This window comes from Leptidea sinapis, chromosome Z (assembly GCF_905404315.1).
Source record: "Leptidea sinapis chromosome Z, ilLepSina1.1, whole genome shotgun sequence".
NCBI lineage: Eukaryota > Metazoa > Arthropoda > Insecta > Lepidoptera > Pieridae > Leptidea > Leptidea sinapis.
In genome coordinates, this window is record NC_066312.1 from 23,230,281 (window position 1) to 23,244,701 (window position 14,421).

General features: G+C 34.1%; 2 protein-coding genes and 1 long non-coding RNA gene across 6 annotated transcripts in view; 2 read left to right on the plus strand and 1 right to left on the minus strand.

The window, feature by feature from the left end:
* The window catches only part of LOC126978709 (uncharacterized), a 77,028-nt gene that overhangs the window by 42,561 nt on the left and 20,046 nt on the right, over positions 1-14,421 (plus strand). The window contains exon 2 of the mRNA XM_050827733.1: positions 8,914-8,968. The gene's annotated coding sequence lies outside the window, so the exon portion shown is untranslated. The remainder of the gene's footprint in view (positions 1-8,913; positions 8,969-14,421) is intronic.
* On the minus strand, positions 5,120-9,201 carry LOC126978715 (uncharacterized). 4 transcript variants are annotated; one of them, XR_007732682.1, is made up of 5 exons: positions 9,076-9,201; positions 7,918-8,106; positions 7,087-7,179; positions 6,135-6,280; positions 5,120-5,486 (listed from the first exon to the last, which is right to left on the minus strand). It is a non-coding gene; the product is annotated as an uncharacterized LOC126978715 (long non-coding RNA). The 4 variants fall into 4 exon arrangements; XR_007732683.1 differs by lacking the exon at positions 9,076-9,201 and adding an exon at positions 8,715-8,873 and having other exon boundaries at positions 5,700-6,280; XR_007732681.1 differs by lacking the exon at positions 9,076-9,201 and adding an exon at positions 8,715-8,872.
* Positions 10,516-14,421, plus strand: part of LOC126978998 (uncharacterized) — a 97,923-nt gene continuing 94,017 nt past the window's right edge. The window contains exons 1-3 of the mRNA XM_050828138.1: positions 10,516-10,541; positions 11,101-11,169; positions 11,614-11,703. Of these exons, the coding sequence (XP_050684095.1) occupies positions 10,517-10,541; positions 11,101-11,169; positions 11,614-11,703 (184 nt within the window). The 5' untranslated portion in view covers position 10,516. The remainder of the gene's footprint in view (positions 10,542-11,100; positions 11,170-11,613; positions 11,704-14,421) is intronic.

The following is a 14,421-nucleotide window of genomic DNA, read 5'->3' on the forward strand; positions in this document are numbered from 1 at the left end:
CCGCCGTTATCTGGAAGGCAAGGCCAAATTGGCTCGAAGAAACTTCGGCCCAAATCAACGGCGCAACATGAATCATTTGAATTCGTGCAACGCAGAGTTGCTAGAATTGTCTCTTTATGCTGTGTGAACGGCAGGATCAGTTCGCGTTGCGTAGAGACGTCGCTTCATTGTGTCTTCTACAGCATCTATCACGGGGAGTGTTCCGAAGAGCTGTTTGAACTGATTCCAAGCGCCGAATATCAGCTTCGCACGGCGCGCCACAAATCACGATATCATCCCTTGATGACCAACCACGTTCAACCAAGCTGTCGAGTCTTTTAGTTAAATTATACGACGTGGAATTGTTAATAGCGACATAAAAACATACATGTGTTTTGAACACACTTATAAAATATCTACTTCACTTAAATAAATCATCTTTATTCTTTAATATCATTTAGAAACAAACTTTAAGTAATCTCGTAGCTGCGCCTAGCGCGAACACTAATACCTACTACACCGCGCTGTAGCCGATAAGAACTCATAGGATCAGTAGGCATATTATGTATTCTGTGTCATAGGTAAGTAGCGCACACCTAATGCTGATTAAAATTTAAATTTCTAAACATATAATTAATACTGTTATTTATTATTCAAACAAAACAAATCTCATAACTACATTTTCAATACTATGACTACATAAAAATAAAACTATCATTACGTGGAAACGTACCAAGAACACTGGCAGCATTTCCGCGTTGGATAGCAAGGCTGATCCGTTGACCGAAATAGCTGCCAGCGCTTGGGTTTCCAGCCTTTAGTATTTTGAACATTCTCCGCGCCTCTGGGCCCCACGGGCCAAGTGTCTCGACACCAAAAGGCACAAAGATGTATTACTCACTGAGACCAACATATTTGCGACGCTTGCTGTCTTCGGCAGTCGAAGCAGCAGTCTCAACACCAACTGACGCAACTCCCACACCAGCGCACCTCCCCATGCCCAAGCCACCAGCGTCATTCCATCTGATTTAGAGCCAAATGGTAATACCATTTGGCTCTAAATCAGCTGGTACATTAAGTTCTATTTATAATAAAGAATATGTTATGTTTTTAAAGTGACAACCTTCACTTCTATAATTAATTTTTGACGGCTTCGGCCCTGGTCTAATAAGCGAGAACCTGTATTGTCTTTCAATAAGTCATATTCTCAAAGAATATTTCAACAATTTTATAATATTCCACAGTAATATAGGAAAATGGTTACTTACCCGAGTAAAACAAAATTCAAATGACGAAGTTATAGGTTTCCTGCTAACCAAACTATTTTGTTCAAGGCCTAGGACACAATGTGCTTAGTTATTGAAGTGAAACCTGCTTTAGTCACGTTGGGCACTTTCTGGTAGTGGAAAATCTTATAGGGTCGCGTCACCGACATGCTCATGACTGGCGCACGCGACAAATAAATAAACAGGTAAAAGAAAACTATTCTGTGGTTGAAATAGTATTTTATTCGATCTACGGTTAATGGAAAGAAATCGGATGACGGAATGCGAAAGCGCTCATATAATACGAATGTAACTATTCTCAAGATATTCTCGATTTGAGTTCGGATCTGTAATACTTATACGCATTAATTTCACTATATGAGATCTCTCAAGCCTAAGCGACTCAACCGATCACCATGAAATTTTGCACATCCGTTATCCGGGCTCTTGTATAAGTAATGGGCGAAAGAAAGCTAGGGAATTAAAGAGAATCATTTTGAAGTACTCGGAAAGGTGTAAAATTTATTTAGAAACAATTATAACGGTTAAAAATCAATCGAAACAATTTTTAACCAATATAATTTATTCTAAATAATTATTCGTTACTTCCGTCAGAAAAAAAAATCTGAGTTACACACAAGTCGCGCCTAAAGAAGTTTAATTTCAAAAATTATGATTTCAACAATATGGACTTCGTTCCCAAGGTTCTTGGGATATTAGAGAACGAATTTGGGATCAGTGTGAAAATTCAAGATGGCCGCCGCGTAAAACTATGATAAAACAATATTATGGAAATAAGATAACGAGCTAGCGCGATATGCATTTAGCTCGGACGATCTCGTGGGCCTGAAAGCCTGTAAATAAGTAAAGATAAAAGAAGAAGTATGTAAGTACTTAATCAGCATAAAACAATTAAAAAATAAACCGACCAGTAGGTATACCAACGTCATAAGAAAACAATAATTAAATTGAAGGAAATTCGAAATGAAAATCAGAGTTCAATAGATAGTCATTATAGGTATAGAAATGATTTGAGTTTTCTTTAGTGTTAATTCCGCCAATATTTATTTGTCTTTAAACAATCCGACACGTGTTTCGCTTCTTCACGAGACTCGTGCCAGATTTTGGCGAGACAACACGTCCCGAGGATGCCTCGTGTAGAAGCGAAACACGTGTCGAATTGTTTAAGGACAAATAAGAAAAGAAAACTTAAATTATTTGTATAATTATGGATTTCCGCAAAGTTAAGGATTGATCTCCGCTGGGCTCCAACTAGACACGCATCTTGACACTCAATGGGTATTGCACAGCACAATTTTAATTTAATAAATTATTCATCGTATATTTTCTACAAAATACTTTTATATTGATACAAGCTGACCCAGCAAACGTTGTATTGACCATATGAAGTAATTAAAAAAAATTGGGGTATAAAAAGTTCTCAGACCTACCAAATTTATCGTACTACAATTATTGTATTCGATTGCCATCTTGCAACCCTATAGCGGATTTGTGGATGGAACAAATCGATCGTAGAAGGGCAAAAATTTGAAGTTATATCTATTTTTAAATGCTGAATCATAATAAAAATTAAAATAAATGTCAAAAAAAATTTTTGGGGTGGACTACCCTTATTTTCATGAACATCGGCCAAGCTGTTTCGGAGGAGTTTAACTACAAACACCGCGACACGAGAATTTTATATATTAGATGGATGATTTAAATGAAACTCTTCAAAAATGACATATAGAGTCCGCTTTTTGTTTAGCTTCAGAATATGTTAATTAGTTTTCCGATTGTAGCTCCTTATCCTTAATAGGTACGCTATTTTTTAAATGATTTTGTTATTAAAGTTAACTATGATATAGATATTTTCAATTTTACCGCCCTCTAGCGGTAAAGACATAAATTGCAATCACTGTGTAGATTTTCAAGTCACCAGTAGATGTCACTCATCCATGATCGAATGTGAACTCTAATAATTATTGTTTATATGTATTTAGAACATTTGTAGCTTCAGAAACAACTTTAATCTCAATCCATATAATTTAAAACTTATGAACTCAAAATAGAAATTACACACTACAAACGGTGTGCTTGTCACTCAACACATACATACATACATAAAATCACGCCTCTTTCCCGTAGGGGTAGGCAGAGTCCACTTCTTTCCACTTGCTACGATCCTTACATCCTTGTTTCGCTTCGTCCACTTTCATTATTCCTTTCATACATGCTCTCCGGTTTAGGGTACTCTTGACCTGGCCTTTTTTCAAGACGTCCCTGACTTGATCTTGAAACATCCGCCTAGGTCTATCCCTTCCAACACTTTCATTCACACTGGCCTTATACACTTTCTTCGTCAATCGTTCTTCATTCATTCTCTCGACATGTCCAAACCATCTCAGCATACCTTTCTCAATTTTTGTCACAACATCTTCTTTCAGACCACAACGTTTCCTTATCTCACTATTTCTTATCCTGTCACTCAGTTTAACTCCTATGATACTTCTCAGCGCTCTCATCTCAACTGCATTTATTCTGCTTTCATGTTTCTTCTGCCATACCCAACTTTCACTTCCGTACATGAGTGTTGGAACCAACACCCCCTCATGCACAGCCAAACGAGCCTTATTAGACACCTTCTGCCTGCTCATAAAGGAGTGCAAAGCTCCATTCACCATGTTTCCTGGATTCACTCTTCTTTCAATATCACTCTCATACTTTCCATCTCTTGTAAATTTAGAACCCAGATACACAAACTCATTCACCTGTTCAATTTTTTCATCTCCAATCACGATATTGCAGTCTGTCACTACCTCGTCTCTTTCAAGCACCATCACTTTCGTCTTCTTTACATTCATCTTCATTCCCTTTCTACCAAAAACTCCATGCATAGCAGTAACCATCTCCTGCAACTCCTCGGCCGAAAATGCAAGTAATACTTGGTCATCAGCTCTATCTATCAGGAATTAATTTGCCTATCTACTTATCACTCAAAACATATATATTTTCCTACATATTGTAAGTAGGTCTAATATTTAGTTGGTAATAACGCTAAAATAAATTCGCTTACCACTGTTTTTGCGGTGTTCTTCGTGTTGTTACTTGTTACCTACAAGTTAAGGAATAGCGATCGAACAAAATTTTCACCATCACAGATATCTCAAGTAATATTAATTTGAATCAGCCTACATATTGAAAGAAACAATTTTTATTTTTATTGTATTGTATTTTTCATTGTACAAACAGTAAACACAAAATCAAAACATTGAGCAATTAAAGTAAAAAACAAAATGGCCTTGCACTTTGCAGCAGAGCGTAACAGGTTATAATCCACTGCACATTGGAGCGAGTGAGACAGACATGAGATCGTCGGTCATTGTTTACCTCAGTATATAATTAATTAAGATTTAAGCGATGGGCCAATAATAGGCCAGTAGGCATGCTTACGTTACGCTGGTAAATTGGAAAGTCATGTTTTAGGAACATTTGATATGTAAACAGCGCACTTTCTTCTGTAGTCTTATAACTTTCGACGAACACTATTGCTAAATAATTTCTATGTAAGGGAGTTGCTTCTAATAGACGTTTGTAAAACTGCCTACCTTAGGTTTAGCGTAAGGTAAAACCTTTGTAAAACTTACAGGTGGGTGTTTAGTGGAAGTTTGGTTATAGAATATAATAGAATAGAATAATAGAATCAAATTAAACTAAATTAACTATAACGTTAGTGCTATATAATTTTAATTTATATTTTAATTGAGGTAGGCTAAGCCTATTTGCCTATATTGTATGCACGTCCTTATACGAAACTCGACAGAATGAACCAGGAGTGCGTTACATATTATATGATAACAAATAAAACATTCGAATGAATAAAAAAAAATATTTATTACTTCATTATTAATTACCATAAGTGACAGTAACAAAAAATATTTCAATAACACTTGTTGGACGTCATGAAGCTACATCAGTGCGAAAAGGGGCTTTGAAATAGGGAGAAGAACTGACAAGAAACTCCCAGTCCATCTTTTAAATTATATAATAACAAAATTGTTAGACTACTTAATATAATGGTACTATATAATTTTAATGGCCTGCGTAGAACTGGACAAGCACCATGCATTATTATCTCCTATATACTGATAAGCCTTATTTGTCAAAGAACCTTTTAAGTATAGCAAAAAGAGGATTAATATTAATCTTCCTCTCCCGTGCTGCTCTACTCTTCTCTTATATCTGCAATTATAAATTAAAACAGTTGCGATTACTGGTCCCACTGTAATGTTAGATGTGTTTGTTCATGTTAAGCATGGACAGATATTCATTTAATAAATTAAATAAAAATTATAATATAATGTTGACACACTTTTTACACAAATTATCTTGTCCCAAACTAGGCATAGCCTGTACTATGGGTACAAGATAATATATTTAATATAACATACTTACTTAAACATGCATAAATACATATAAACATCCATGACTCGGAAACAAACATCGTAGAAATTCACTGTGATATTTGTTCCATAACGCGTCAAAAGTAGTATCACTTCAATAATATGTATTAATGCACGAGCGGGAGGGTTGTTGTATTATCCGGAGCCTGAATGTCGACTGTCGAGTCTGGCTAAGGCCACTTACATCCGAAGAACGTGGAGTCAGTGCAGACCACTGCCGTCACACTAAATGTCACGTCTAAAGGAGTTAAAGACGACACGATAATTGTCCAGTAAGAGCTTTGTCCATAAGCCCAGTTCTGCCGTCCGACCCCGATGATATGCCGACACTGTGTGTTTGTCCACACAAGTGGCTGTGGGCAGTGCACATAGTTCGATGAACAGATGGCCGGTGGGGCAGAAATGTCTTCGAATCGCGATCTCGTACCGGAAGATGTAGTGTTGGTAGGCCCCCACAAGATGGACCGACGATCTGGTCAAAATCTCCGGAATACGCTGGACGAGGGCAGCGCAAGACCGGTCGTCGTGGAGATCTTTCGGGGAGGCCTTTGAGCAGCAGTGGACGTCTTCCGGCTGAAAATGATGCATGGATCATGGGTCTCGGAGTACTATTAAAATGTCTAGGGTCTGTGATGCGCCCAGGCTAGCATATCTACATTGGCAGTAAGTGTGCCAATTTTAATTTGTCAATGTTTATGATAATGGCTATTTTAATATTCAAAAATACTAAGGATCTAATGCCAAGTGTGACTGATAGCTTACAACTTGTCAATCTAAATCAGTTACAGTAATAATATGTTTGCTTTCTTTTCTCTCTGTCTGTATCTCTGTTAGAGATGTTCTCTCGCATGATTTGTTTGTCTGTCCAGATCATATCGTACATAGCACACAGTACGATTGAACAAGCCAACACACCCAAAACAGACAAACACTTTAATGTTATCTTTGTTCTCCTAAGTTATCGTAAGACGCTGGATCCTCTCAATAATGAACCATACCCCATTGAGCTTTCACAAATATTGGGCAACTATTGTGCCCAGAGACCGGTCCCTGCCTATGAGATATCAAATTACTGATTATCTGTGTTAAGGTATTTGGAATGTTATTTAAGTCAATTCAATCAAAGAAAATCCAAACTACACTGGCCTGCAAAAGTAAGTATCACACTTTTAAAATTGTGATAACGTTTTAAGTTCACAAGATATACTTTCGAAATAATACCTTCTTTTAAGAATTGGCTGAAAAAAACTTCAAAAACAAAACCATTCCTTTTTCAAAGTGGACGTTTCCGAATTATAATTTTACCATTCACATTTTTCTTTCTGTTTTAAATTTTTTTCAAGATCGATGGGCTTTTGAAGGCCAGTGTATTTACTCACATTTCATGGGTTTTAAATAGCTGTGCAGAACTCATGATTCATTTTTTACTAGTTGAAGCCTGTCAACATCACTCCAGTTGTTTCAGGGATTAGCTGGAAAAGCAAACAAAAAATTTTAAGTTATTTTTTAGGTTATATCCTTTTAAACATGTGGATGTTTAGAAAAGTTTACACCTTTTTTGTATCGTCCTGGAAACACCACACAAGGAAGCTCATTCCTAAGTTTGGTTGTATACTCGTTTGCTGTCAAATGACATCTCTCCATGACATAAAGAATATCTAACATATCAATTTTGTCGGTAACTTTATTTAAATGGTTGGTAAAATTATAAAATCAAGACTAAACATAGCAATAAAAACCCACTCAAATTCAAACAAATTCCCTTTCATTTACTTTTATGAAAAAAAACAAAACAGTTTTTTTTTACAACCAGCCAGTATGTCATCAATAACAAAAAAGTTTACATACCTATATACTTTGAGTGAATAAAGACTTAGAAATTAATTTATATAAATGGTAAATTTGTAATATCATGCATGTTGCTTAGACTTTTTTGATGTGTGTATATTAACATTAAAGTGTGACTCTAATAATAACTACTATACTTGGAAAACAATTATTCAAAATATTTACAAAGTTATGAAAGTTTGTGCAGTTGCGGTCTTTGTTTTAAAAACTGTGGTGCAGTTGTAAAAAAAAAAAGGATAGCAGCACAGAATCAACACTAATTATTAACAATATTGACACTATTTATGGTGTGAGAGCATCCACCAAAGGGCTTCAAAGACATATTTGATGAATAGTTCAGGCATACACTGAATTCAACATACCTTATACTGAGATCAATTGATACACCTGTTGTTTCAGTTTTATCATTTATAGTTAATATAGCATCAACAAGATGAGATATGAAACCTCCATGAAGAGTTCCTCTTTGATTCAAATGTTCAGGGCCAGCCAGAAACTCTGTTACTATTCTTCCATTTAAAGCAATGTCGTTTGCAGCATACAACCTTCAACTATAAAAAAAACAGATTTTTTTATTAAATCAATAAACAAGTGTGTTAAACAAGTTATGATATCAAGTTCAATAATCTTTTTAAAATTAAATTATCTCATTAATAATTATTAAAAAGTGGGTCGAGTAATATTGCTTATAAAAAACAAAGGATTTCTATATATTTAGATATGTGAATGCATGGTTCATGATCATTATAATAAGCTATTATGTAGTAAAATTTACAAATTACAAGACTTTTAAACTGGGTCCACCCAGATATTAAATCTTATGTATGACACCATGTTAGTTGGTCCATAATAATAATAGCTGTTATTGAATCACAACATTGATACTATTCAACACCAATATCCAGCCTAAGCCAAACCCAAAGAGTAATATAAGTATAGGGCAAGCCGAACCCTTCTTCTATGTTGGGGTGAACTTGCAGATAGTCACAATGATTTGCGAATACCAGAGCCTATATTTTGCCAAACAACTATTTTTTTAGCAGAAAGGCAGGATAGGCAAAATTTATCGACAGAAATGATAAAGTTACTGTGTATCTATTAAAACTAATATTAATTAACACAATAATCCATTATAAACAAAACCAAGAGTTTTACCTACATTAAATTAGTTCATGCATTTAATATAATAAATCGGAAATTTATATTAAACTTTTAAAAAGGATTTTTTCATCTTTGTAAACAAGTAACAACACAAGTAGTCTGCATTTTTTTTTTTTGGTTACTACGCAAGTAGTCTGCTGTCTGTGCAAAATAATAAACTTTTTCTTTTGTATTCTGTACTTCATTTATTGTTTTAGAGACCGATTTGGTGTTTATTGCTCGGCTACTGGGACCTAAAGCAAATCTATAAAGGTAATTTTCACAGTTCCCACTGCTCGATTTTGCAGGTACGTGTTTTTTTGATAAAACATATAATAAATGAATGAATAGGTTGCCTATAAAAAATTGGCCGCAATTACCTGTAATTAATTTTAGTAATATTAATTTTCTTACGTAAACTACAACTAAGTATATTATGTTTGCTTTATTAAATTGCGATATTCCAGGGGTGGGACAGTCGCCTTAAAGTGACGTTTTCAGAAAACTGTAGTGCCATCTGATAGTTGGCCCCAAAATTAAAGCTTTGTCAGCTGTCACTCGCTTTGAAACCTGCCCACTGGTCATAAAATGGCGGCTACTCGCGTGTTTTTCATTTTGCATATTTTTGGTATTGAAATCAAAGTGTAAGTGCGTCGAGTCGAGCCTTGTTTTCCTCCGCCTTGCTGTTGCGAATTCAATCCAAAAATCTCCTTTTTGTGATAGAGACACTTTTGTTTGTGGAATTTATGAACTTTGGTGTAATGCCGAGACGTTGTGCTTTCGGTTGTGCGCTCCGTGGTAAGTAAATTATTCTCTTAAATCTTAACAGTATAGTTTATTGACTAATCTTGTGATAAATAAAGTATCATATAAGGTTTGTTCTACTCTCAGGTTCTACTACAGATCCGTAGATTGAATTTTCAATCATGGTTAAAACTATTATAAACATACCGGTTTTCTGTATCTTGCCCCAAAGATTAAAATCCCCTTATGTCAGACTTCAGACTTTCCCTGACTTATATAGTTTAATAATAATTGATGGCTTCTGACACCATTTTTATAAAGAGAAAAGTCAATATATGAGTCCAAAATCTAATACTAGCCCAATGGTCATAACACTAGGTTATCACAATTTATCTGATGGCTTTAATAGTCACTCAATTTATTTAATAATGTTATTTATTATTTTCAGAGATTCCAATGCATCGTTTCCCAGATGCTGTCAAATTTCCTGAGCAGTTTAAAACTTGGGTCAGTCTTGTTGGTGGAAACCCTTAAACATCTGATTTTGAATGTTATAAGACGAAGAGAATTTGTGATATACACTTTTCTGACAGACAGAAATCGTAATCAACGGCTAAGCACATTGGCAGTGCCGATGCTTCATCTGCCTGGTAAGTCCCCTAATTTAACACATATTGAGTTAATATTCGAATCTATTCCTTATTCTGTCAGATTTAGTCACACCACTAAGAATCTTTGTTGAGTTGATGGTTTTTTTGAAGGTATATTGTATCATTCTGGAAACACCTGATTTTCTTACACAGTTGTGATTACAAAATTCAATGGTTGCATTTCTAGCTGAAACTGGTTCATTATCTATGATAATCATTAAATAATGAAACATAATCTTTACATATTCATATTAATTTTCAGGACAACTACAGAGTCCTAAGATTACTTAGGACAAGCTTCAACCACACAACATTTACTGCCTACAATAATACAGCAAGACTGTTCAGGTAAATAATTTTTAAAACTTATTTACAATGTCATAAAGGTTACTATAACAAAAGTGACATTATTAATGATACCACAGAAATGGCATGGAGCGGCCACCCTCAGGGTATTAAATAATAAATTTTATTGTATGATTTGCCATTGTACCCATATTTTTATACAAAAAATGAAGCCCGCTGAGTATCTTATGCCCTTACTTCTCAGGTCTGAGGTATACTTTTTCCAATATGTAGTATTGACTTTCTGTAAGTGATATTATATCCTATTTCGAATAAGAATTCAGAGAGAATATAAAGGCAAACTCAATTGCTGATAAAAATCTGTCAAAATTTAGCCCAGAAAAGGGCATTGACAATTTGATTTTATTCTGCTTTTAATCCCATGTCTTTTATGTTTCTTCTTAATATTATTGATATTTATGGCATACACATACAAAATATTGATGTATTTCTTGGTTGTAATTTTAAAATCTTGGGCCCATAAAATGTTGTTGATTGAAAATCCCACATTTGATCTTGATCTTAATGTCATGTTTTCATATAAAGTCTTCATAATTTCATTTCATTTACATAAGATTTTACAAATCACAATAAAAGTTCTCCGGTTCTCTGTGGCATACAAATAATAAATAATCATTAATCTATTATTATGTTTATTATTTACAGAGCCATATGTGAGCAACTTTATATTAGAAAAAGCATCAACTTCAACAACATTCCTACCTGTAGCTGCAGGTAAAATTCACATATTTTTTTCAATTTGTTAGCTATTAACAATAATAATAAATATATAAATTAATGATTATATTTTGTTTTGAACACATACCAAAATATTATATATTTCTATCTATTATACACAACTAAACCATAAATAAAAACAAAATTTTATAATTTTAAATTTTGTGAGTAGTGTCGGTATGTCTTTTTTTCTATAATGTTTTTGCTTGACAGCTTATTTCAACTTGTGATTTAATTTGAGCTCTAGACTCTTAAGAAATGCTGCCCTGGTTCTACATTTTCTGAGTGCTACTTCATTATGATCTGATTTTTGGTTTTATTTTTATTTTTCTCCATTATCGTCTGATTGAAATTGACGATTGAAATGATTTGAAAAGTATAGTTAAAATTCACTCTGACAAAGTGGGCAACAAACTACATAAGTATTATTTCCAATTTCAGATGCATCTCAACAATTTACTTCAGCAAGGTGCTTGATGCTGGAACATAATTATAGTTTTATTAGCAAGCCTAAAGGAACAGCTGGAAAAGGTATTAATATTATTATATTACAAATGGGAAAGATTCTGATTTCTTTTGAAAATATTGTTTTTATACTTTTTTATCCAAAAAGTGCTGAATAAAATTGTATGAAATTTGGCATAGTTTATAATTTTTGTCTAGGTGGGGAAAGTAGTTCCCTCATAGTCCCGGAGCTGGGGACAAAAATTAGCAAGATTCTTGTTATGGCCTATCATTTATTTTGTAGTATGTGAGTCAACAAAGTTAGGGAGTAGCACACCTGACAATGGAGGGCTTTGATGTAATATTACAACACTCATAAGAAATTAAACATAATAAGAAATTCGAAAGGTCTTTATTTAACAAAGATTAACCATAAATGTGACAGTAATTTTATAACAGCAGATTAATGCATGACATGACATAAGACTATTGAGCCAAATGTCTTTTTTGATGAAGGCTGCATTGGTACCTGATAGGATTGAGAACAGCTAATGTCCGTGTGGGAATGAAATTTTGAATATATTTTTATTCATTACTAGCTGACCCGACAGACGTCGTGCTGTACATATTAAATTCTTCTTCTTATCAAAACCTTTACTGGACTTCCACAAATATTCAAGACCGAAATTAGCCAAATCGATCCAGCCATTCTCAAGTTTTAGCAAGGCTTTTATATATATATAGACTTTAAGACTGAATCCCTTTTCATATTGTCCATTTATTTAATACCATATAATACATATATTATACTATACAATTTGTAAATTAAACATTCTTTCACAGATCTAATGGCTCCACAGTGCACAAAAGTCAAGCATCTTCAAGCAGTAATATCGCGCTTGCGAAAAAAGGACAATCTTCCAAAGCAAGGTTAAAAGGTGGTGCAGATCGATCAATCGAATTTTGTCCGGAAAATTAACATATTATGTGGGTGAAGGCGAAACAAAAACAGCTGACCAACAATATTATGATAAACATAAACATTATAAAAATAAAAAGTAATATGCAAGCATTGCTTTTTATTTCTCTCACCCAATAACTTCAATTACTCATACCAACACTACTAAATCCTATCCTTTATGTTCTATGTTGTGGCAAAATTAAATAACTAACTCTACGCGCAATTTCAACATGGTAAAAAATGGCAATACCTACATTAAAAAGTAGAGTTAGTTATTTAATTGCGTCACAACATTTAAAATGAATTTCATAATTTCGAGCTAATATTATATTATAGTTATTTTCGGGGCCAATATCCAGATGGCGCGATGGCGCTTATCAAATAGACAGCTCATAATGCGTAGAGAGGGCTCTCTTTTCCCTATATATTATTATACTCTTTGCGATATTCTAAAGGAAATAATGTAAAGTATTGTTTTTTTTTATTAGTGGCACGGGATGCAAGTCCACAGGCCTGTAAAGTATTGAATTAAATATGGTTGCCAGCTCTCAGTCAGCCGCAACATTAGGGCTGCCGGGTGTAAACAGCTACATTTTAGTGACTTACAATCATCTGTTTTTTTATTTTATTTAAAGGTATTAAATTGAAGTAAAATAATATCAACGATAAACCATGGTTGCCATGATTTTAATAAACTATTCTTGCTCCAATTTAAGTGTGAGCAAGTTTATGGTTTTCAATCAATTTTACGATATTAAAAATTGAATTGAAAAAAAAAGGGAGTTGCCAGCTCTAAGTCCGCCGCAACGATATGTTTGCCAGGTGTTAACAGGTATATACCTGTTTAAATCAATAATATTATTGTTCATTATTAATAGTCACAGATATTTATTCCACTAGGAATCCTAGGAAAGTACAATGATTAATTCAAGAAAAATCAAACTCTTCGTCTTGTGTGACATAGGAAGTAGCTGTCGTTTCGTCCAGTGTAAATGGTGAATTTATTGAACGTTGTTGGTTTGATGGCTCGGAATGTATTTGGGAACATGAGGCAGTCCTCAGTTCAGTAGTCGAACATCCAGGAGTAGAAGTGTGGTATCCACTTTGAAAAGTGTTATCGTATCTCTTTGTTGAATATCCTTGATTATAGCCCTGATGTTGATAAACATGAGTATATAACCGTGTGACTATCGGATATGGTCCGGTATCGATCCTATTTGATGGTGCGGCTTTACCAAATCCTATTATGTGCTTTGTACAGAAAGTATTGTGTTTTTGGTCAGTATTCCAACACTCATCACATATAGATATCGGATTGTATTTATGCCTTTTATTTAATTGAGGATTACAGTTGCAACATTGACGCTTAGTTACTCAGACGATAACTCTAATTTATGTAGGTGTTGTGCAAGTTTACCAAACTTGCAAATTTTTTAACGTACTCTCTAATAATAGAAGTTGAATATTATTGAAAAATATTAGGGGTTTAATCTTTTAGGGTTTACTTAAATTAATTATTGAACCAAAATCCATACCAGCACATCCATACATCAATGCAATTCATGCAATTCATTCATCGTCTCAAGCTTCAGATTAGCTTCATTGAGTTTTGATGTTTCATGTTGTTTTAAAAATCATAATTATTTTAATATTCAAAATATTCTCAACAAGTTCCTCTACAAATCACGTTTTTTCATTACTTTTTAAGGTTGGCACTCTCATTTCAGCGTTCATCAAGTATAATCTCCTGAGGTTGCCGCGAAACCCGGTCATTAGGATAAATTTTAAGTGGGAGCTAATTCTTCAGTGACGGCCACATTTACGCCCGAAACTTGCGGAATTAA